Here is a 22,350-nt window from a genome sequence, read left to right as displayed (position 1 = left end):
GGAAACTTCATTTGAGCACTGATGCCACTTGTTCTTGTTTTCTCTATTATACTGTACCTCACCCCTACCCAAACACTATTCCTTGGCTTCTTCAAAAACTGCCCCCCCAATCTCTTGACTATCTTTTCGCCAAGAGTAACTACTCTGTTGAAACCAAGTATAATTATTGCTTATTATGATGAACTGAGACATCCTGTTATACTGAGTAAAATGCTGGGATTGGAGCCTAGAGCCTGGAAGATATGGGTTCAAATCCTGCCTCTGACATAAGACTTTCAGAAAGTTACTTCATCCGTAAGTACATCAAACAATTCTTTGGAACTTATCTACTAAACCATAAATGGGTTGCCACTTGACAAAAATCAAAGGTCTTTTTCCCATTTATAACATGAAATACTATATTACTTTATGTATTGTAACTAATTAATCAGGCTCAAGATAATTCAGGGCTTATCAAGGATAATCACAGGATTCAGAGCTAGAAGTAACTTTAGAGACCATCAAATTCAACCATGTCATATTACAAGGGAAAAAATGGCAGCCCAGAGAGAAAAAATTATTTACCCAAGGTTCCCACACTGGTAATAAATAGCATAATTGAGATTCAAACCAAATCCTGTGAGCTTTCAACTACTGTATGTTGCTTAAATGAAATAAATACATAATATGTAATAGATTGCAAACTCCTTGAGGGCCAGGGACTGCCTTTTGCCTCTTTTTGTATGCCTGGTGTTTAGCACAGTGCCTGACACATAGGAAGCATTTGAAAAATGTTTATTAATATATATTACATATTCATATATTTATGTTATATATATGCACTCTATTTAGATGTGATTATTATGGGACTAGACTTGTGATTTCATCCATGCAAGGAACTCCCAATGAAGAAATCTCTGCAAATGCAGATTAGCATTTTCTCAAAAGTGATTTGCCCAGGGTCACACAGCCAATATGTGTCAGTGGTAGGATTTGAACCCACGTTTTCCCTACTCTGAGGCTGGTTCTCTATTCCCTTTGCCATGAATATATGAATATATATGTACATACACATATATGCTCCATTTTATGAAAAAATAAAACAAAAAAATCTTAGCCTAAATTCATGTAGGACCCACGCAACTAGTAGATACTCAATAAGAGTGAATTGATCAGCTGAAGTAATATTTTTCTCTCTTGCCAAGAACACATCTCCACATTCTACAGTTAGTATTCAAATTGTTCTCAGCAACAGCCTTTAAAAAAAAAGTAAAGTTTCCAAATATTTATCAGTGTAAGGGATAGGACCTGAACCTGTGGTTGGTATAGGGAATTTCAAGCGAGAAACTTTCTCTACCAATATTTGTTGTTGTTGTTCAGTATTTTCAGTCACGTACAACTCTTCATGAAACCATTTAGGACTTTCTTGGCAAAGATACTGGTGTGGTTTGCCATTTTCTTCTCCAGCTCATTTTACAGATGAGTAAACTAAGGTAAACAGGGTTAAGTGACTTGCCCAGGGTCACAAAATAGTAAGTGTCTGAGGACAGATTTGAACTCAGGAAGATGAGACTTCTTAATTCCAGGTCTGGCAATGTATTCACTGTGACATCTAGATGTCCTTCTCTACCAATATGACTTAACACATTCTTTGCAATGAATAGTCTTAAAGTATTGCTTGTCCCACATGGCCATTATGCATAAGACTTGAATTCAGTTCTTCCTGGTTGTGAAATCAACCCTCTATCATCTATAGCACTCTGCCATTCTATTTTATCAGAATAGTAATTAATAATAATAACAATAACATTTATATAATGCTTATAAGTACTGTCTCATTAGATCCTCACAACAACCCTGGGAGGAAGGTTTGGTTATCATCCCCATTTGACATTTGAGAAAACTGAGGCAAGCAGAGTTTATGTGAACTTGCCAAAGGTCACACAGGTAGTCAGCATCTGAGGCTGGATTTGAACTCAGGTCTTCCAGGCTCCAGGTCCAAGCACTCTTATCCTTTGTACCATCTAGCTTCCTCCAATCATCTTAGTATGAAACTAAATAAATTTTTATCTTTTATAAAATTATTATTTCAGATAAGCAATAGAGCATGGTGGATATAGACCTAGACAACCTGGGTCCCAGCCCTTTTGCAACATATACTAGCTACATAATTCTGAGAAAGTCACTTAACATTCCATTGTAGGAAAACATTTCCTCATGAGGGCTCCCTACACTGATGACTGACGAGCTTTCTCACAAATAACAGATTTTTTAAAATTTATTTATTTTTAGTTTTCAATATTCACTTCCATAAGATTTTGAGTTTTTAATTTTTCCCCCTCCCATTTCTTCCCCGCCCTCCACTATGGCATATAATCGGATATAGGCTCTACATGTACATTCACATAACTGATTATTAAAATACAAAAATCTGTTTCCTTTCACATGTAGTTGCTTACCTTTATCACCTTACTGCCATAATTCTGATAGAATATTTGAAAAATATATAGGTTTTATAAAAAGCTGTTGCTAAAAATGATCTGAATACTAATTTTAGGCCATGGAGATATATTCCTGATAAAAGGAAAAAAATAACCTTAGTTGATCAGTTCATGCAGATCAAGTATCTACTAGATACATAGGTACTATATGAGATTAGGTTGCAGTTGTTAAAATTTTAATGTAAGAGAGCTTCACAGGAAGATTTTCTTCCTAGAAGAAAATATTTTAAGATTTGTCATGTGCTACATGTACGTGCCTAAAAGAATCTATTTGTAATTAGCTCCCTTATATCACAGATGTATACAAATAGGCATATAGATTTACATCTGGGCATAAATGTATTATTAGAATCTGGAGCCAGGTGATAATTCTCCTGTAGTAGTTAATAAAAAGTGTAGGAAATATGCAAAAATCCTTCCCATGGCTCAAGTTAAATATCCCCTAAAAGAATGTTCAATTTTGTTAAAATTATGTTTATTTTCCTTCCAAGAGGGTTATTATTTTGCATTCAAGTCTGTGTTTTATTAAGAACTTCGAGTTCATTGATGTAGTGATGTTCTATTAAAGTTTTTTCCAGTTGCAAATCAAGGGGATAGTTTAATTAGCTCAGTAGGTTTAAAAGAAAGGTTTTCCACTCCCCTCCTTTTTCTGCTGGCATAAATTTAGATACTGGTATGGGGGCTCTATGCTCAGCATCTGGAGGAAGTTTCTTTGTTTCTCCCACGGATACAAATGAATGGATGTTTACATGATGCTGCCCTTTCTCTGGGATGTGCCTTTGGTGCAGGGAGGGCTGGACTTACCTGAGCCCCTCTCCCTCTGGGGAATGCTGCCGGCAGTACTCTAGTGTATAGGCATCAGCGGCCCCGGGGTTGGCAGAGCTCCATCGTATGGTGGCAGTGTTCCAACACACTGTGCATTCCTCAGCCTTAATTATTGGGGTGGAGGGTGCTGCAAATATAGGAATAGGAGCAGGGCCAAGTCAGCAGGAATATGTACACTGGGACAATTACATTCAAATAAAACTATAAAATGCATATGTTACCAATCCTCCTGACAACACTAAATTGCTTTAATTAGCATATTTTTTCTCATCAGATTTCCTCAAATGCTAATAACTGATATGACTAATATGCTAATAACTGAAATGACTAGTTACAAAACCAATCCCATGGTAGTCTTTCATTTTTCCTCCTCCAAGAAGCAAACCCACTCTCCCCTCAGTCACTCAGTTAACATTTATTGCTAATTGGGTCCACAGTATCTAATTAAGAGAGGTGTTCCTAATTATCTAAAGGTATGTTAAATGTTTAAAGTTTGGAGGGAATTCTAAAATATGTGCTGAGTTAACATGCCACAAAGTTTTAACTGAAATCATAATTAGTTATAAAGTGTTGGTAAGTTATGCTAGGCCCCAGTGATGGACTTATGAGTTAGCATGAGCAGGCAATGGGAGAGAGGGAGGAGGAGGAGGAACCCACCTTACCCATCCATATTTCCTGGCTTTCTCTTCAGGCTTCCCTCCATCACTCTACCCCTCTCTCCCCTCCCCCTTCCATTCCTAGCTACAGATAAGTAAAGGTGCACCTGCAGCATCTTAGGGATCAACTGAACCTGGAGCCCTGGGGGATGCCTCAGTGCATGTCCTATGTACTACATATTTAACTCTGGCAAGATATTTATACTTGTAGCCAATTGTATTTTCCCAGTGTCTGTTAATTCCTTCTAATTACATGCATCAGAGGGAAAAGAAAAACAACCCAGTTTCTTTCCCCATACAAAACATATTCATGAGCAAATGGGCTCCTAAAATATATGAACCCTGAGCAGTTCTAATATCTGGACCCTGAGCAGTTCATTCATCATCTTTGCCCTTTGAACTTGAAGATTTATTGACTTGACATTTAAGATTTGAAAAGAAATCCAAGGAGGCTGAAAAATGCAATTGCCCAGACTGTGACACATGGGGCAGGGGGGGAAGCAGTGTTTGGGGAGAGTGGAACGCAGCTGGTGGAATGAGTCCATCAATTTGTCTGCCTTAGGCAAATGCTACAGTTGGTACTTACAATCCTAAACTAGGCTAAGAATTGAGCAGCAGAAGATCAGGCTGGATTGCAGCAGGGAAAGTGAGCTTTGCTTTTAATGAGTTCAAACCACTTGCTATTTCAAATGCTTAACTCCAAATATGGATTTTTTTTTCCTGATGATGTCAAAGAGGAGAAAATCATGGACTATGATAATCTTAAAAGAATTAAAATTACAAACAATCTCAAGGGAAATGAAAAGATGCAAAGTGAACAGCAGCAGGCTACAAAGCATGCAATATAAACTACAGGTAAAAAACTAACAAACAAACAAAAAATACCCTTTATAATGTCTGTGACCAATAACAACAACAACAACAATAATAATAGGTAGGATGTTTTACAGAGTACTTTACTATCATTATCTCATTTGATCCTCACAACAACCCTGGGAGGTAGGTGCTATTAGCATGCCCCTTTTACAGGTGAGAAAACTCAGGAAGACAGAGGTTAAGTGACTTGCCCAGGATCACACAACTGGTAAGAGTCTGAGGTCAAATTTGAGCTCAGATCTTCCTGACTTCAGGCACAGCACTCTATCCAGCACCAAACACAGTGCCTGGTATATATAATTGGTGTTTCATAACTTTTTATTGATTGATCGAGCCAGCTAGAATGAGAGACACCAGATGGGCAATCTAAGGTGTCACAGTGAGATACCTTGATATATAAAAAAGAACAAGCTAATGTTCTCTAGTGGGCAGCTAGGGGGCGCCATAGTGCATAGAGTGCTGGGTCTAGAGCCAGGAAGACTCATTTTCCTGAGTTCAAATCTGGCCTTAGACACCTACTAACTGTTTAACTCTGTTTGCCTACATTTCCTCATCTGTAAAATGAGCTGGAGAAGGAAATGGCAAACCAGTCCAATATCTTTGCCAAGAAAACCCCAAATGGGGCCAAGAAGAGTCAGACACAACTGAAAACAACTGAACAACAATAACATCTCTAGTACATTGAGTAGATCCTCTATGAAGGATTTATAATAAAAAAGAAAGACGAGTCACTCACAGCATGAGAAGGTATGGAGAGACTGCGTTATGTCTCAATGGAAGGCGTACCCACACCTCTGAAAGTTTCAAAGTATTATCTTAATAAACTTGTCATATACTAGATTTCACTGCTTTGGGAAACTCCTTTTACTAATGAAGGTCAGCAAGTTATTGGTAACTTACAGTCTAAAGGTAGTAACCTCCAAAGAGGGGGACATGGCCTGACCTCAAGGAATGTAGGTCAATCAATCAGAAGAGAAAGGAAGGGAACAGACACATATAATGCCTACTATATGCCAAGCATTGTGCTAAGGGCTTTACAAATATTATCTCATTTAATCCTCACAACAACCCTGAGGGGTAGGGGCTATTTTTTTGGGGGGGGCAAGCATTGGGGTTGAGTGACTTGCCCAGAGTCACACAGTTAGTAAGCGTCTGGGGCCAAACTTAAACTCAGGTCTTCCTGACTCCAGGCCCAGCACTCTTTCCACTGTACCACCCAGTTGTCCAATCAGAGAATGGGAAGAGGGGTTGCCTGTCACCCTCCCAATAGCCAGCCATAGAGCTTGTCTTCACACCTGTATTTATCCTCCCACTTTCTCCTATGCCCTCAACCCCTCCACACGATGCAAGATCCCAATCTCTCCCCTTCCAAGCATGGGCAGTTACTCTCTGGACAGTGGTAACCTACTGAGGTAGCCACAGCAGCAGCCCAGATGTCTGTATCCTTATTTTTTGGGTAGGTTTTATAATGTATGTAATTTTTAGGGTAGTAGCATGTGTATATAATATATAAATTTGTAAAAATATATGAGGGAACTCAAAATTTCTTATTAATAATGGTTCAGGATCAGACAGTTTTGGAGACCACTATCTCAGAGAATTGAGAGGTTAAGTGACTTTCTCACAATCATACAGCTAGAATGGATCAGAGACAAGAGTCCAGCCCAGGTTTTCCTGACTCCAAGGTTTGGCCTCTGTCTCCCGGGCCATTCTGTCCTTCATAAATAAACAGTATGGCCTTCAAGTAGATCAACTGTACCATGAAAAGGCAACTTCAGTACCCCAATCACTTTGTGTGGTTATTTATATCAATCAAATTAGGGATATAGGACCACAGACCTCAGACTGGAATGAAACTCAGAGGTCATCTAGTTTCATTTGACAGATGAAGAAACTGAGGCCCAATGCCATTAAGCACTTTGCTCAATGTCATACAAGCGGTATCAGAGGTCACTGAATACATTGTAAATATCCGCTTCACTTCATGCCATAGTTATAGACCCTGAATCAGAATAAACGAGTTATATATGAACTTCAGAAAGTTGCTCAACTTTTCAAAAGTGTAAGCTCTTTGAGGGTAAGAATAGTGTCACTGTCTCTTTATAGAAAATCCCCACAATAGCCAGTAAAGTGCACGGACTCAGTGAGGCGCGCTACTGAAGAGAGTGCCTCTGAAAGGCTCTGAACAACCTTTGACATGGACCTCGAAGGCCTCTGTCCTGGAGGGCTACTTCAGTGTTGCTATCACATTCTCTAATCTAAAGTCCTCCAGGCTTTCTTTTTAAAAAATTATTATTATTTTCTTAATATTTAATTCTGAGAGGAAGGGAGAAAGAAAGGAGAGAAAAGAAGAGACAGAAGAATAACAATAACTAACATTTATATAGTACTTACTATGTGCCAACCACTATGCTAAGTGCTTTACAATTATTATCTCACTTGATCTCCACAACAACCCTAGGAAATAGGTGCTATTATTATCCCCATTTTACAGAAGAGGAGACTCAGGGAAACTGAGATTTAAGTGACTTGCCCAGGTTCACCCAGCTAGTAAGTGTCTGAGGCCAGATTTGAGCTCAGGTCTTTCTGACTTCAGGCCTAGTACTTTATCCACTGTGCCACCAACTAGCTCCTCCCACCCTTGACAAATCATATGGGGCTCCTGAGGGACAAAAGTAAAAGTGACAGTCAAAGGCTTTGGCCTAAAGAAAAAAAGTCCCAGCAGGGGCCAGCCCTTACTTTAAGAAGGAAAAAAAAAACATGGAGGGGGAGAGGTGGGCTTAGCTGGTTGTGGAAGAAAAGGGCCTTAAAATTGTGAGGTAGGGGCAGGTAGGTGGTGCAGTGGATAAAGCATTAGCCCTGGAGTCAGGAGGACCTAAGTTCAAATCTTGCCTGAGACACATGATACTCACTAGCTGTGTGAACCTGGCAAGTCACTTAACCCTAATTGCCTCCCCCCCCAAAAAAAATAACAAAACTGTGAGGTAAAGAAAAGTACCCCTTTGCTACTTCTAACCCTCCATGTTGCAGGAAAAGATCTCAACTAGATCTCCCAGAAGAGGGGCAACCTCAGACTTAGGAATGGATTAGAGAAAAGGTCTCTCCTTTTCCCTTCACCTCCCAAGACAGGGGCTCCAAATAAGTTTGATCTTGGAAGTTTGTAGTGGGGAACTTCAGCATCCCCCATAAAGGAAAGGGCAAAAGAAGGGGCCCAACTTTAGTCTGACTGAGAAACAGAAAAGTCTGAGAGAAGGAAATATTCTCATGGTGAAGAAGCCAGAAAGGAAGAATTAAAACACCAAAGAACCACAAGTCAATATCACACAAGATTTACCAGCCACTACTATAAAAGAGAGGAGAATGTGGAAAGCAATATTCCAAAAGGCAAAAGATACAGATCTACAACCAAGAATAACTAACTCAGTATAACTGAGTATAATCCTAAAAGGGAAAAAAATTGATCTTCAATGAAAAAGAGGACTTCTAAAAACTCCCGATGAAATACCCAGAGCTGAATAGGAATTTTGAAATTAAAACAAAACAAAAAACACAAGTCCAGAGAAAAATAAAAGGGTAACTACAAATGAGTAGTCAGAAAGGACTTTATGAGGATGAACTATTTAAATTCTAATGGAGGGAAGAGTTACAAAAAGATCCTAGAAGCATCTCATCAGGGGTCATATAGTCAAAAGACCCAGAAGTGATTGTGTGATGTTTTAACAATGCCAAAAGAAGAAAGAAAAGAGAGGGAGGGGAAAGGATACACTAAGGAAAAATGAGAGGAAGGATGGGGGAACTTATTATTTCACATGACTGGAATGCACAATTAGACATCTATGAAAACTTGAAAGGTGTGTAGGGGAACAAGTGTCACTTGAACTTCCATTTCATCTAAACTGGTCAGAAAAGGGCAGAACACACACACACACACACACCACAAAAGGTTTGGTATAGAAATACATTCAACTCAGAGTAGAAAAAACTGGGAGAAGGACAGGAAGAAGGGAAAAGTGGTATAAGACAGAGAAAAGATTAAGGATGTGGAGTGGAAATTAGTCATAAGTAAAATAAATCCAAAGTTTGGAGATGGGATCATGAAGGGAGGTTAAAAGGACATAAAGGTTAAAAAAAACCCTTTATTAAAGAGAAGAGTAAAGAGAAGAAAGTAAAGAGTTTTACTTATTGGTTTTATTGGAGAACAAAGAGAAGATAAAGTGTAAGAGAATAGGATGGATGGGAATTCACAATTAGCTATCATAACTGTGAATGTGAATAGAATGAATTCACCTCTAAAATGGGAGAAGATAATGGAATGGATTAGAAAGCAGACTCTAACAGTATGTTGTTGCAAGAAAAACTCCTGAAACAGAAAAGCTCACACAGTTAAAACAAGGAGTTGGAGCAAAATCTACTATGCCTCAGATGAACTCAAAAAAGCAAGTGTAGTAATTATAATTTCAGACAAGGCAAAAATGGACCTAATTAAAAGAGATAAACAGAAAAACTACATTTTGCCAAAAAAAAATTCAATACTTAACATATATGCACCAAATGGCATAGCATCTAAACATCTAAAGAAAAAAGCTAAGTAAATTACAAGGAGAGAAAACAGTAAATTATAATAGTGGGGGACCAAAATTATTTAGGCTGCTTTCAGCCCTAAATAAATCTAAACAAAAATAAATAAACAATAAACTAAGGACCTAAATAGAGCTTTAGAAAAGTTAGATAGGATAATTTTCTAGTGATTGCTGACTGGAATGGAAAGGAGTATATACATTTCTCTACTGTACATGCATGGCACCTTTACAAAAACTGGTCCTATGTTAAGACATAAAAAACCTTACAAACAAATACAGAAATATTAAATGCATCTCTTACTAACAACAATGAAATAAAATTTTACTAAATAAAAGGGCACTGAAAAAGTATTAAAATCAACTGGAGACTAAATAACAATCTTAATGAATTAATGGGTAAAAGAACAAATCATGAAAGCAATAGATAATTTCAATAAAGATAATGACAATGATGAAACACATACCAAAAAATGTTGGAATGCATCCCAAGCAGTCATTAAAGGAAAATTTATATCTCTAAGTATTTTCATGAACAAAAAAAGAGAAAGAACAGAACAACAAATTGGACATGCAACTAAAAAAAAAAACTAGACAAGCAATAATTTTTTTTAAAAAATTAAATAATGAGATCAAGGAAAATCAAAGAAGAAATTAACAAAATTAGAAGCAAAAAAAACTAAAATAAAACTAAAAGCTGATTTTTAAAAAGGAAACACATAAATCATTAGCTAGTTTGACTAAAAAGAAGATAAAAACAAATTAACAGTATTAAAAATGAAAAAGAATAATTCACAATAAATAAAAAAGAAATAAAGAATATTATTGGAAACATTTTGCCTAACTATATCAATAAAAGTAACCATTTAATGAAATAAATGAATAGTCACAAAAATATAAAATACCCAGATTAATGGAACAAGAAATAGAGAATGAAAACAACCTATTCTCAGAAAAAGAAACTACACAAACCATAAATGAATTCCCAAAGGAAAAAACCCCAAGATAAATAGATTCCCAAATGAATTTCATCAAACATTCAGAGAACAATTCCAATCTCATATAAGCTGTTTACAAAAACAGCAAAAGAAGGGATCCTACAAAATTCCTTCAATAATACAAATATATTCTTAATAGTTAAACCAGGGAGAGTCAAGACAGAAAAAGAAAACTATAAACTGATATTCCTAATGAATATTGATATAAAAATTTTAAATAAAATATTAGCTAGTAAAGACAGATACCCTTTGGAACCAATTAACACTTCTCACTCTTTCAGCCTGTTCACTTACCTGTGTTCTAAGGTCAATGATTCTTGCCCATTTTGGCCCCTGGGCCCTAGGAAAATGATCCTAACGGTCCTTTCTTAGACCCAAATTCTACAATTCAAAAACATTCTAAAATTTTAAATGTCAGGTAATACCTGGAATGTGTAATTTCACAGTGGAATAAGTGTGGAAGCTAAGGTCTGAATTATTCACTAAAAACTTAAATGAAAGGATTATTTCTTTCACTTCATATTTGTATAGGACATTTGAATAAGTATGAAACAGCCAGAGCGAAGCATAAACAGATGGACATTCTGAAGATAGAACTGATATTAGAAACAGCATGATGTAGATAGGAAGCTGGCCTTGGAGTCAAAAAGAACGAATTTCAAATTTCACCTCTGATTTACACTGGCTAGGTGATCCTGGGTAAGTCATTACACCTCAGTGTCCCACTCAACTTTCTGGGGACCATAAGTTGCAGAGAAGATGCTAATTTGCATCCATAGTGGGAGTTCCTCACTAGAAGCTCTCTACTCCAGTAAAAACAGGGTAGGTTTTTTTAATACCATACTATTACCTATGGACTATCCAAAGGCCTCAATTTATGTGTGCTGTGATTCTCCGGTGAAGGATTTACAAAAAGGTGTGACCAAAAATCTCATCATTAGATCTGGGATTTAGTGGACATATGTATGAATACATACAATATGTATCAACAGTATGATTAGAGCAAATGTGATCTCAGACCGCTTTAAGAAAAGCAGTGTCAGGGGCAGGTAGGTGGCTCAGTGGATAGAGCACTAGCCCTGGAATCAGGAGGACCTGAGTTCAAATCCAACCTCAGACTAAACATTTGACACTTACTAGCTGTGTGATCCTGGGCAAGTCACTTAACCCCAACTGCCTAAAAATTAAAAAAAAGAAAGAAAAGCAGTGTCCAAGAGTATGGAGATGATGGTATTGCTGGGCTTTTCTTTGGTCAGACCGTATCTGGAGCATATAATTATCATCATTATTATTTGTAATAATAATAGCTAGAATTTATATAGCATTTTAAGATTTGCAAAGTGCTTTACAAATATCATCTCATTTTATCCTCACAACCACCCTGGAAGGTAGATGCTATTATTGTGCCCATTTTATGATAGAGGAAACTGAGGCTAAAAGAAGTTAATTGACATACTCTGGGTAACATAGCTAATAAGTTTGAGGCCAGATTTGAACTCAGGTCTTCTGACTCCAGGTCTAATACTCTATCCACTCAACCACCAAAATGACCATTTTATTCAGTTCTAGACCATTTCAAGAAGATCATTTGACCAGCCAGAGAGCTTCAACAGAGTACAAATAATATGATGAAGGGCCTTGGAGATCATGGCATATGAGGATCAGTTGAAAAAACTGAAGAAGTTTGGACTAGATAAGAAAAAATTTGGTCAGAGGGAAGGGAAATGATCATTCTTTTCAATAATTTGACTGACTATCACGTCAAAAAGGGATTTGATTCATTTTGTTTCACCCTAGAGGGCAGAACTAAGAATTATGAATGAAAGTTATATGAGATAAATTTAGATTTGATGTAAAGAAAAGCTTCCTAACTTTCAGAGCCTTGAAAAATGGAATGGGCTGCCTTGGGCGGTAGTGGGCTGCTCTTCTTTAGAGATCAACAAAGATTGGGTAACCACTTCTTGGATAATGTAATAGTAGTAGTGGTAATTCTCATTCAAGTGTAGGTTGGCCTGACTGGCCAATGAGGTGCCATCCAAATCTGGAGATTCTGTAAAATAGCTTTTCAGCTACTGCAAAGAAAATTAACCACTTGGCTAGTCAACCACTGGGCTATGCCTTAGGCCCCACACAACAGGTAAGGAGAAGGCCAGCAAGTAGGGCACAGGAGAATCACGGCAAATGGAGGAGACTGTGATTCACGAGAGTGAAATGTCCTGATGCTCCTGGACTACTTCTGGGAGATGATCTACAGGGTTGGAAATATGGGTGGGACCTATGCCTTTTCTCCAGGGTATAGAGCCACTGCCACATTGCTAGGTTACAAAGTAATCCTTAGACTTCCACTTGACAGTAAATTGCTAATTGTATGACTGATTCAAGTACATTTCAAAAGTTCTAGGCTAGACTTTTTAAAAAATTCTATCAATGACAACTGATTTATGACACTGATGCTTTTCCTTTGTAAAGGCAAAAGTGAATTTGACATCTATGAAAGCTCCCTCAGAAGAGAGAGAGAATTACAAAAATTTGTTCCCAATTGAATTCCTTCAGGATCCTAAGTATTCCACAGTGAAGTAGAGATTAGTCTCCTTACCAGTTTTGAAAGTGGCTCTCTCACTTGGCAGGCTACATCCTGTGAAGTTGACAGCCATCACCCATACTTGATAACACCGACCAGGTTCCAGATCTTCAAAAAGGCAATAGCTTTCCTTCACTGTAAGTCGGTATTCTTCCACCAAGTCTGGAACAAACACAAACAGCAACTCTTAGATTACCTTACACGATCCATTGAAAGGGCCAGCCATCTGAAAGGTTGCTCAGTGCCTTTTTTTCCCCCTAGCATTGGGATTGATTACCTTTTATCATATCCCATCATGCCTGTGATTTTTACCGTTACGTCATATATGAATGAAAAACAATAGCATTTTGGAAAAGAACAAGCAGGATGCTCACATAGCATGTGAAAGCTTGTCAGGAAAGAATATTCCATTAGTTAAGCTTTGCATACTATTTTCAACAATTAACTATAATAACCATTTCACTCTCAAATGAATTTTAAAATTTCATATTATTCATGTAAACATGAAAATAATTGACAGACCAGTTATTGCTTCAGTTCCTGCCCCACCCCCACTCACGCCTTCTATATATGGAAGCTCCCTCCTGGGACATGCAACCTGCCTAAGACTAAGCAGAGTGACACATTCAGGTTAAGTGATTTATCCAGGGTCACACAACTAGTAAGTGTCAAAGGTAAGAATGAAATCCATTTCTTCCTCACTGCAAGCCCAGACAGCTACTCACTTATGGGCTGCTTCTTTGCTCACTGCTTATATTGACTTAAATAGTAATAGTTTATTTCCCTAAAAATCACTTTTAAAAAAGAAGGTAACTCACAATTCAGTAGAGCATCACAAGAGATAAGGACAAGCCAGATTTTCTATATTTATACCATGGAAGGACACACTTTCTCCTTTTAATTTCAACCAAGCACACTAGCTAACAGGTTCAAGTCTGTTGCATTGGTGCTTCAAAGTATCAAACCTGACTTTCTTTTACCCATTCAGAAATTATTAATTCTCTCAACCAAGGGCATTCGCAATTTATAGAAATGCTTAAGTGATAATGAAATGCTACAAGCTAAGCTAAGTGACTTTGTTCCTCAACTGTGACATTTCCCTTTTCCAAACAGCATAAAATGTCCTACCTTTTGAATATTAAGAGTAAACATTATTTTATACCATTCTGCAAATCTGTCCCTTTGGACCAAACTGATTATTTTTGCTGAAATTTTCTCCCTGCCTGACACAATTGATTCACCTTGTTAAATTAACCCACATTTATTTCAATTATCCATCCTCATTATTCTTAAATGTCAGTTCTACACAATTGCTCCAGTTAAGAAACTCAAATTATCCCTTTTTAAATGGAGCCAAGCATTTCTATAGAATATAACATTAGGTATTGGATCCATTTTCATGGCTATAATTAGCAGTGCTTATTGGCAAGGCCCACTCAGCCTACAAGTTGTTGGCTGGTGTGTGTCGCTGTTGTTTGAGGGATACCACAAGACCCAGACTGTCAAAATATCTCTCCCACATTGCTCAATCCTGCCCTGTGCCTTAAATTTCCATTGGTGTCATTCATCAGCATTAAGACATTTTCCGCTGGGGCAGCTAGGTGGCATAGTGGATAGAACACTGGCCCCGGAGTCAGGAGGAACCTGAATTCAAATCCAGCCTCAGACACATAACACTTACTAGCTGTGTGACTGTGGGCAAGTCACTTAACACTATTGCCTAGCCAAAAAAAAAGATATTGTCCCAAAGAAACTCTTGTTAAAATATATCTAAGATGCATAAATAATGAAACTCTTTTTTTGGACATGGCCAATGCAGGAATTTATTTTGCTTGACTATACATATTTGTTTGAGAGGTTTAGTGTTTCTTTTCCTTTTCCCCCATGGGATGCAAGGAAGAAAGAGAAAAACAAATAAAATGTTATCAATTAAAAAAATGATTTAATTTAAAATCTATCTATAATCCTTAGGTAAAATCTATTAATTTAAAATTTTAAATCTATCTAGAAGGATAACAGGATTAACATAAGATCATAGATTATAGATTTAGAGGCAGAAGGAACTTTGGAGGCATTGAGTCCAACCCCATCATTTTATAGATAAAGAAAATGAGGCACAGAGAAATGAAGAGGCATGTCTATAGTCACCCAAATCATAAATCCCTGAGGTGGGATTTGAAACTAGCTCTTTTGAACCACATATCCAGCACTTTGGGTCAAAACAGAAAACAAAGATTAGTTCTCCAAAATTAGCCACCTCTCACCAGGAAGAGATGAAAGACCTGAAGGCCTGGAATATAAGACAGGCAATTTTTGTTGGGGGAAAAAAGTGGAGAAAGAGGTATTCCCCAGATGCTCAGAAGTGAGATGGTATATTGTTGTTTGGTTGTTTTAGTCATGTGACCCCATTTTGGGGTTTTCTTGGCAAAGATACTAGAGTGGTTTGCCATTTCCTTCTCCAGCTCATTTTGACAGATGAGGAACTGAGGTAAACAGGGTTAAGTAATTTGCCCAGGGTCACACAGCTAGTAAGTTTCTGAGGCTGGATTTGAACTCAAGAAGATGCGTCTTCCTGATTCCAAGCCCAATGCTCTATTCACTGTGCCACCTAGCTGTCCCAGATGGTGTATTGACCATATCTAGCATGATAAAGCTCTTGTAATAGGAGAGGGTAGGCAGGGAGCAAATAAAGATATCAAAGACAAACAGCTTACTTCCGAATCTGCCCAGTGGGTGTTATTTCCTATCCAAGCCCCTTCTGTCTGGCATCACCTCTGCATCTTCATAGCTATAATCAAGCATGTGGGAACCACAGAAAGGAGATGCCTGAGGAGGTTCCCTCACTCTAACATTCTAACTAGAACTTTAGGACTGACTTATTGTACAAGCTACTGCAGACCTCTTTGGCCTCCTTCTGTTTGGCTATCAAATCCCTGCGTCTTACTCCCCTAAACTCTGCCATTCAGAACCACTGCTGCCTTACGTAAAAATATATTTCCCCTGCTACTTCCTCCTGTTTTTTTTTTTACTCATAACAAATTCATCTCTACAACTTTCCAGGATTTATCTGCCTCAACTTACCCCTTCCACTGTTTTTTGGCTATCTGTGCATTGCCTTGCATATTCTGCACATTGTGGTCACTTACTAAATGCTTGTTTCATTGGATTAAATGGGCCTTTTGGAACTTTCGTTCAATTGGTAACAAATTCTTATGCTCCCAGAATGGTACAGTGGGAAAACATTGATTTTGAAGTCGGAAGATTTTGGTTTGATTTCTGATTCTGATTGTTTCTACTTGTGTGATCTTATTACCAAGTCAATTAATCTCCTTGATCTTCAGATACCTCATCTGTAAAATAAGGGGATTGGAGTAGATGGCCTCTAGGTCCATTCCAGCACTAAATATTTGAACCTATGATCTCCAGCCATTAAATGATGCCTGAATTTCTCCTGAAAATGCCATAATATTATGGATTTAGAAATGAAAGGAAACTTAGAGATCAATATCTTCATTTTTCAAATGAAGACTTGAGGCCCAGATAGGCTAGTTAACCTGCCCAAGGTCACATAAGTGACCAATAAGCATTTATTAAGTGCCTACCACATGCTACTAAGTGCCTGCTAAGTACCTACTGTGCTAGGGACACAAATATAAACAATTTCTATTCTCAGGGAGTTTATATTCCAACCAAAGGGACAAGACATACATACATAACTATGCTGTGTACAGAAAAACTGCAAATAAATACAGGGTAGAGAGGGAAGGAAAGCACCAGCTACTGAGAGGTCAGAAAAGGCTTCCTATAGAAGGTAGACCTTGAGCTGAATCTTGAAGGAAAAGAGAGTTTCTATGAGGCAGTAGAGAGGACGGAGCATATTCTAGGCACGGAAGATAAGTCAGTGCAAAGAAAGAGACAGAAGATGGAGTACTCTGTGTAAAACACAGAGAGAAGTTCAATTTGGCTAACCTGCAAAAAATGGGAAGTGGGATAACGTCTAATGAGGCTGGAAAGATAGCATGGGAAAACTTTATTGCATTGTTTGAACCTAGCCGGTGTGGCAGAGAAACCAGGCTTGTTGCTTATCGGATCAGATTTGTTTAATGCTTAACTCAGGACCCAGGTTATGTGAACATGGGCTCTGTAATGACTGTACTAACCAATTAAATATGCTAGAGCTTTCCTTTTTCACAGAGGAGCCAGACAATGGAGTAGCACAATGCCCAGTCAACCAAAAGAACTTCTGAAGCCCAGGGGTGCTTGACATACTGGTGATCCTTTGCAAAATAAATTTTAGATGAACTCGGAGATTTCAGCAACTGCTGAAGCCAGTCTTGACTAACTCAGAGAGAAGAGCAAACATCTTGCTTTCAGACTTATCTAAAGAGCAGCAATCCTCCTTCTTTCTGACTTACTGTATTTACAGATATCTTCTCCCTAGACCCCAACTTCCCATCTGGCTTCCAATTTATTGTGTTTCTCCCTTAACCCCCCTTAGCCATAAATACCTCAAAAAGTCCTAAATACCTCAAATATGTATAAATACCTCACCCTTTGCCCACTCCACTTTGAGCAGCTAAGAACTTTGTCTCTCTCTGCTCCAGCTTGCAAGCTTCTTCTTGGGTAATAAATGTGGTTATAATCTTTGTAAACTGTGATCAGACTCTTGCTCTTTCCAGGTCCCCCTTTTGGACCTAAGGTTTCTTCCATTTTAGCAGTTCACAGGGGTATTTATTTGAACAGTTATACTGACCAGAAATCCAATCAGATCTGAAGATTGATGTAGGGAATGTGAGGAATTTTCTCCAGTTATAGATCTCAAGCAATCCACTTGTCTTATCTGAAAACTGCCTCAGTACTGGCCAATCAGCTATTGTTTCCTTGTTCCTTTGTTTGAATCCTATGGAATGTATAACTTATACACACTGGGAGGAATGTGAGCCACTTCCTCTGGGAAGGCTTCCTTGATCTACCACCAACCTCCCTGACTCCCTGCGATGAAAGTAATCTCTCCCAGTGTAAATTTTCTTAAAGTGCCTTGCCTTGATCTCTTCTTTGTCCTTATGGAAGTCTGTCTTTTATCATACTTAGCTAGGTATAATGTCTGGTTTTTTCTCAACCCTCCATTAGATTATGAGGTCTTTGAGGGTGAGGAGTACAGTATTTTTTCATCTTTGTATTCCTAGAGTCTAGTAGCATGCCTTACACCTTGTAGACACAAAACTATCTCTTGAATTGAATTACATATAATAAAACATCAAATATGAATAAAGAAAGGAGACCAGAGCACGTAGGTTCAAGGTCTGCTTCTGCTACTCATTTGCTATGTGACCATGGGCAAGTCAATGAACAGTGTCCCAGACAATTCCTTGAGACGGATCCACAAAATTATAGGTGAATTGTAATTTTCATCCTTTACCAATAAAATTAGAGATTCGCTCTATCCATTCTGCCATAATGCTTCTTAGTAATGAATAATTATAATAATGAATAATAATAATCCTACCATTTGCTTCACTGTCTTCTTGAGGCTCTTCCATGCAGTAGACCTGGAAAGAGTCAATGACATCCTCTTTCCTCACACTCCAATACACTGTAATCGTTGTGCTGGTGGCAGAGTTAGGTTCCTGAGGTTCCAGTACGGGGGGCTGTGGTACTGGAATAAAAACAAAATTGGTCATTCTTAGTTTGAGGGTTATCAATCTTCTTTTCGTAGTATGACATGTCCAAATGGCTTCAATTTCCTGAAATGTGAAGGCTTGAGCAGAGCATGCTGGGTAACTGGTGATTCATCAGAGTGAACCAATATGGTTTCAACAATCACCATGGAGACAAATGAGACAATTTCAGGCCAAGGAGTTGATGCGTTTGCACTGTCTGCCAGGTGTTTGTGGGGAAATGGCTTGTACATGGGTGAAAGATCGAAGTATTGCTGTTATATCTGCCATTTCAATTTTTTCTTTTCACAATGGCCATACCTATGGTGACTCAGAAAAAAAGGAATTGAAATCTTGAAGCATAATTCATTTCTCCCCTCACAACTATCTTTAAAGTATCTGATGCCACCTTAAAACAGTTAGTGGAATTTCTAGTTTTGATTCCTGCTATGTTTTTCTTATGTGTGTTATTAGAGAAAAAAGAGCTAGTAATTGTGATTGCATGTTGAATATGAATAGCATATTCAGCACCACAAAGCAATTTATTCAATTTACCTGAAAAATTTAAGAGATTTAAAAATTTTTCTATCATTCATTTGACATAAAAATAATGAAGTGAGAACAACGGGTCTTGCAGACAAAAAGATAATATGTTTTGACGTTTATTTGGTGGTTATTTCTTTCTGCCCTACATTACCCTGAAGGGAAGTCTACTGAAATTTTTGTAAAAATAGTGAATTCAGCCTCATACAATGGGCCAGCATGAATGGATCGCAACCTGGCACTGTTGGAGAAAGTACCCACTTTGATGAGATCATAAATACGTCAGTAACAGCAACACCGCAAGATGACCAACTTTGACAGACTTAGCCCTTCTCAGCAATACAATGATCTAAGACTTCTCCAAAGGCCTCATGATGGAAAATGCTATCCACATCCAGAGAAAGAACTATGGAGTCTGAATGCAGATGGAAGCACACTATTTTTCCTTTTTTTTTAATTCTTGTGGTTTTTCCGTTTGGTTCTAATTCTTCTTTACGACATGACTAATGTGGAAATATGTTTAATATGATTGTACATGTATGGCCTATATCAGATTGCACACCATCTTGGGGAGAGGGGAGGAGAATAAGCTGGAGAAAATTTAAAACCGAAATCTTGTAAAGGTGAATGTTGAAAACTAAAAATAAATAAATAATTTTTAAAAAAGATGCAATGCCAGCAAATAAATGAAAAATAAGTAAATAAATACATCAAGATACTGAATTGTTTAGCTGGTTTGCAAGAGTCAATTGTTAAATTTTCACTGTGTACATAAACCTTAGAAATTGGTGATCATTACAAATCAGGGCTGGATTTATTATTTTGTTGATTGTCTATACTTAAATTATTAATAATGCAAATTAAATTTAAAAGTGTATTGCATACATTTCCCCCCAGGGAGTCTAGTTGTTAACCATCTACCAGCACATTCCTGTATTTCTCTAAAACATAGTTTGAACTCAGTAGGAGCATTGTAAGAGGCTCTGGGAATGAAGTCATCACCAGAATAGAGGCCTGATGACTGCAAGCTAACAGCAACAATAACAGCAGCAGCAGAGGCAACAGCAGGTGGCTTTCATATTGTGCTCTAAGGTTTGTAAAAGTGCTTGATGTCCATTATTTCACTTGCACCTCACAAATCCCCTGAGTATGTTTGAGTTTGGAGAAATCCAAATCAATTCAACTCATATTTCTACAAAGTCCTTCTTCCATACCTTATACGAGTGGAGACATGATGGGTGGCTATGCCAGCTCACAGCACAAACTCAGGTAGGGTCTATTAGCTGTGTGATCCAGACTTAACCTTAAGCTCTTAACCTTTTAATACCTAACCCTCTGCCTCAGTTGCCTCATCTGCTAAATGGGGATAATAATAACATCCACCTGACAGAGCTGTTTCAAGTTCCAAATGAAATAACATATGTAAAGTACTTTGCAAACCTTATAGCTCTATATAAACATTAGTTGGAATAATGGTATAGACCCCAGCAGAAAACTAAGGGGGGTGGGGAGGATAGGAGGAAGGGCAGATTTTGGAGGAAAGATAATTTTATTTTGGACTTATTGAATTTGGGATGCCTATGGGGCATCCAGGTATCTTTCAATAACCTTCAATATTTCTTTTCTTCCTTCTGCCCTTTTAATGTGTGGATTCATGAAGATCTGAGTTCAAATGTGACCTCAGGCACTTAACTAGCTGTGTGACCTTGAGCAAGCCACTTAGCCTGTTTTCTTCAATTTCCTCTTCTGTAAAATGAGGATAATAATAGCACCTATCTCCCAGGGTTGTTATGAAGATCAAATGGGATCATATTTGCAAAGTGCTTAACACAGTGCCTGGAACATAGTAGGTGCTCTATAATGGCTAGCTACTATTATTATTCATCTGAAAAATGAAGGTATTGCTAAGACACCTCTGAGATGACTCCTTCCAGCTCTAGCATCCTTTGACTCTAATTTTCTGACTTGTCACACATAAGACCTCAGGATTCTGAGTACTATTTAGATGCAAATTTCTATAATGGTTTCTTTTGAAGTGAATCTTTAATAAACTACTGTCTTCTTGACAGTAGATATGCAGCCTAGAGAACAATCTAGTGTTGACTAAGATTCTCCAGGTTATACAGCGGATACTTCCTTTGGATTGGGCACAGCATATAATCAGTCCAGCAGAAAATAATGTATCTGCTTTAGTGGCCAAAACATCCTGATCCATCATCCCCATACTATCCCACCAGACATCTTGTGGCAGAGAATTGACATCATCTTTCCATTGTAACTTATTGTCCCCTATAAAGCGAGCATGGATCACTTACTTAGACCAGGGGCATCATGCCAGAACGCACCTTCTAGAATTGAAACATTAAATCACTGAAGCAGTTTGAGCTGCGTGTGGACCGCACATCTGGATGAAACATGGAAGTTTTTCACTTTTATCCTGATTACTTTATTAAAACAGAACCACATTTTACCAGTTACTAAACTGAGCCTTTTCCTACAGGGACAAAATTGGAAGAGGGGTGGGAGGAAGGAAAGAGGAAAAAAAGAAAAATCCAAACAGCTCTCATCTGAACTGTTTGGGAGAGCTGTCTCATATCATAGGATGAATTATTTTTAACAAGGAGGGTTGAGTTGTGTTTTAGCATGCAGTGAATGGAACTTTGTAGCTTCACTGAAACACAGCAGCTTTGAGAAATCCAAATAACATTCATTGCCTTGTTTGTCAAAATAGCATGTAAAAAATATTTTGAAGAGCCTGCAGGATGTTGCTGACAGCTGAGTGGGTGGCTGGCTGGCTACAGAAGATGATGCTGAGTTGTTCTTTAAACTAATCTGTTGTATTCGGAGAGGGGGAGAGAGAGAGAGAGAGAGAGAGAGAGAGAGAGAGAGAGGAAAAGACCTGTAAAGGGAGTCTGGTAGACAAATTTGAAAATATTTGATTATTTTTCTCACTCTACCTACCTGTTGACATGAAGTAAATAAGCTCTAGAAGTATAGAGGGGGATCATTTTTTAAAAGGGAAAGAGACACTGGATGATTTTTTATGCCAAATACTTTTTCCTACCCCTTTTATATTAGAGCAAATCAGCACAAGAGGGAAATATTGTTTGTTTGTTTGTTTGTTTGTTTGTTTGTTTGTTTGTTTGTTTGTTTGTTT

General features: G+C 37.9%; 1 protein-coding gene across 1 annotated transcript in view; it reads right to left on the bottom strand.

The window, feature by feature from the left end:
* CMYA5 (cardiomyopathy associated 5) overlaps window positions 1-22,350 on the bottom strand; it is a 121,413-nt gene that overhangs the window by 36,955 nt on the left and 62,108 nt on the right. Inside the window, 3 exon segments of the mRNA XM_027863342.1 lie at window positions 3,285-3,432; window positions 13,009-13,155; window positions 18,500-18,649. Of these exon segments, the coding sequence (XP_027719143.1) occupies window positions 3,285-3,432; window positions 13,009-13,155; window positions 18,500-18,649 (445 nt within the window).

This window comes from Vombatus ursinus, unplaced genomic scaffold (genome assembly GCF_900497805.2).
Source record: "Vombatus ursinus unplaced genomic scaffold, bare-nosed wombat genome assembly UNPS02014772.1, whole genome shotgun sequence".
NCBI classification, from domain to species: Eukaryota; Metazoa; Chordata; class Mammalia; order Diprotodontia; family Vombatidae; genus Vombatus; species Vombatus ursinus.
Note: the sequence above shows the minus strand (reverse complement) of the source record. Positions and strands in the feature narration are given on the sequence as shown.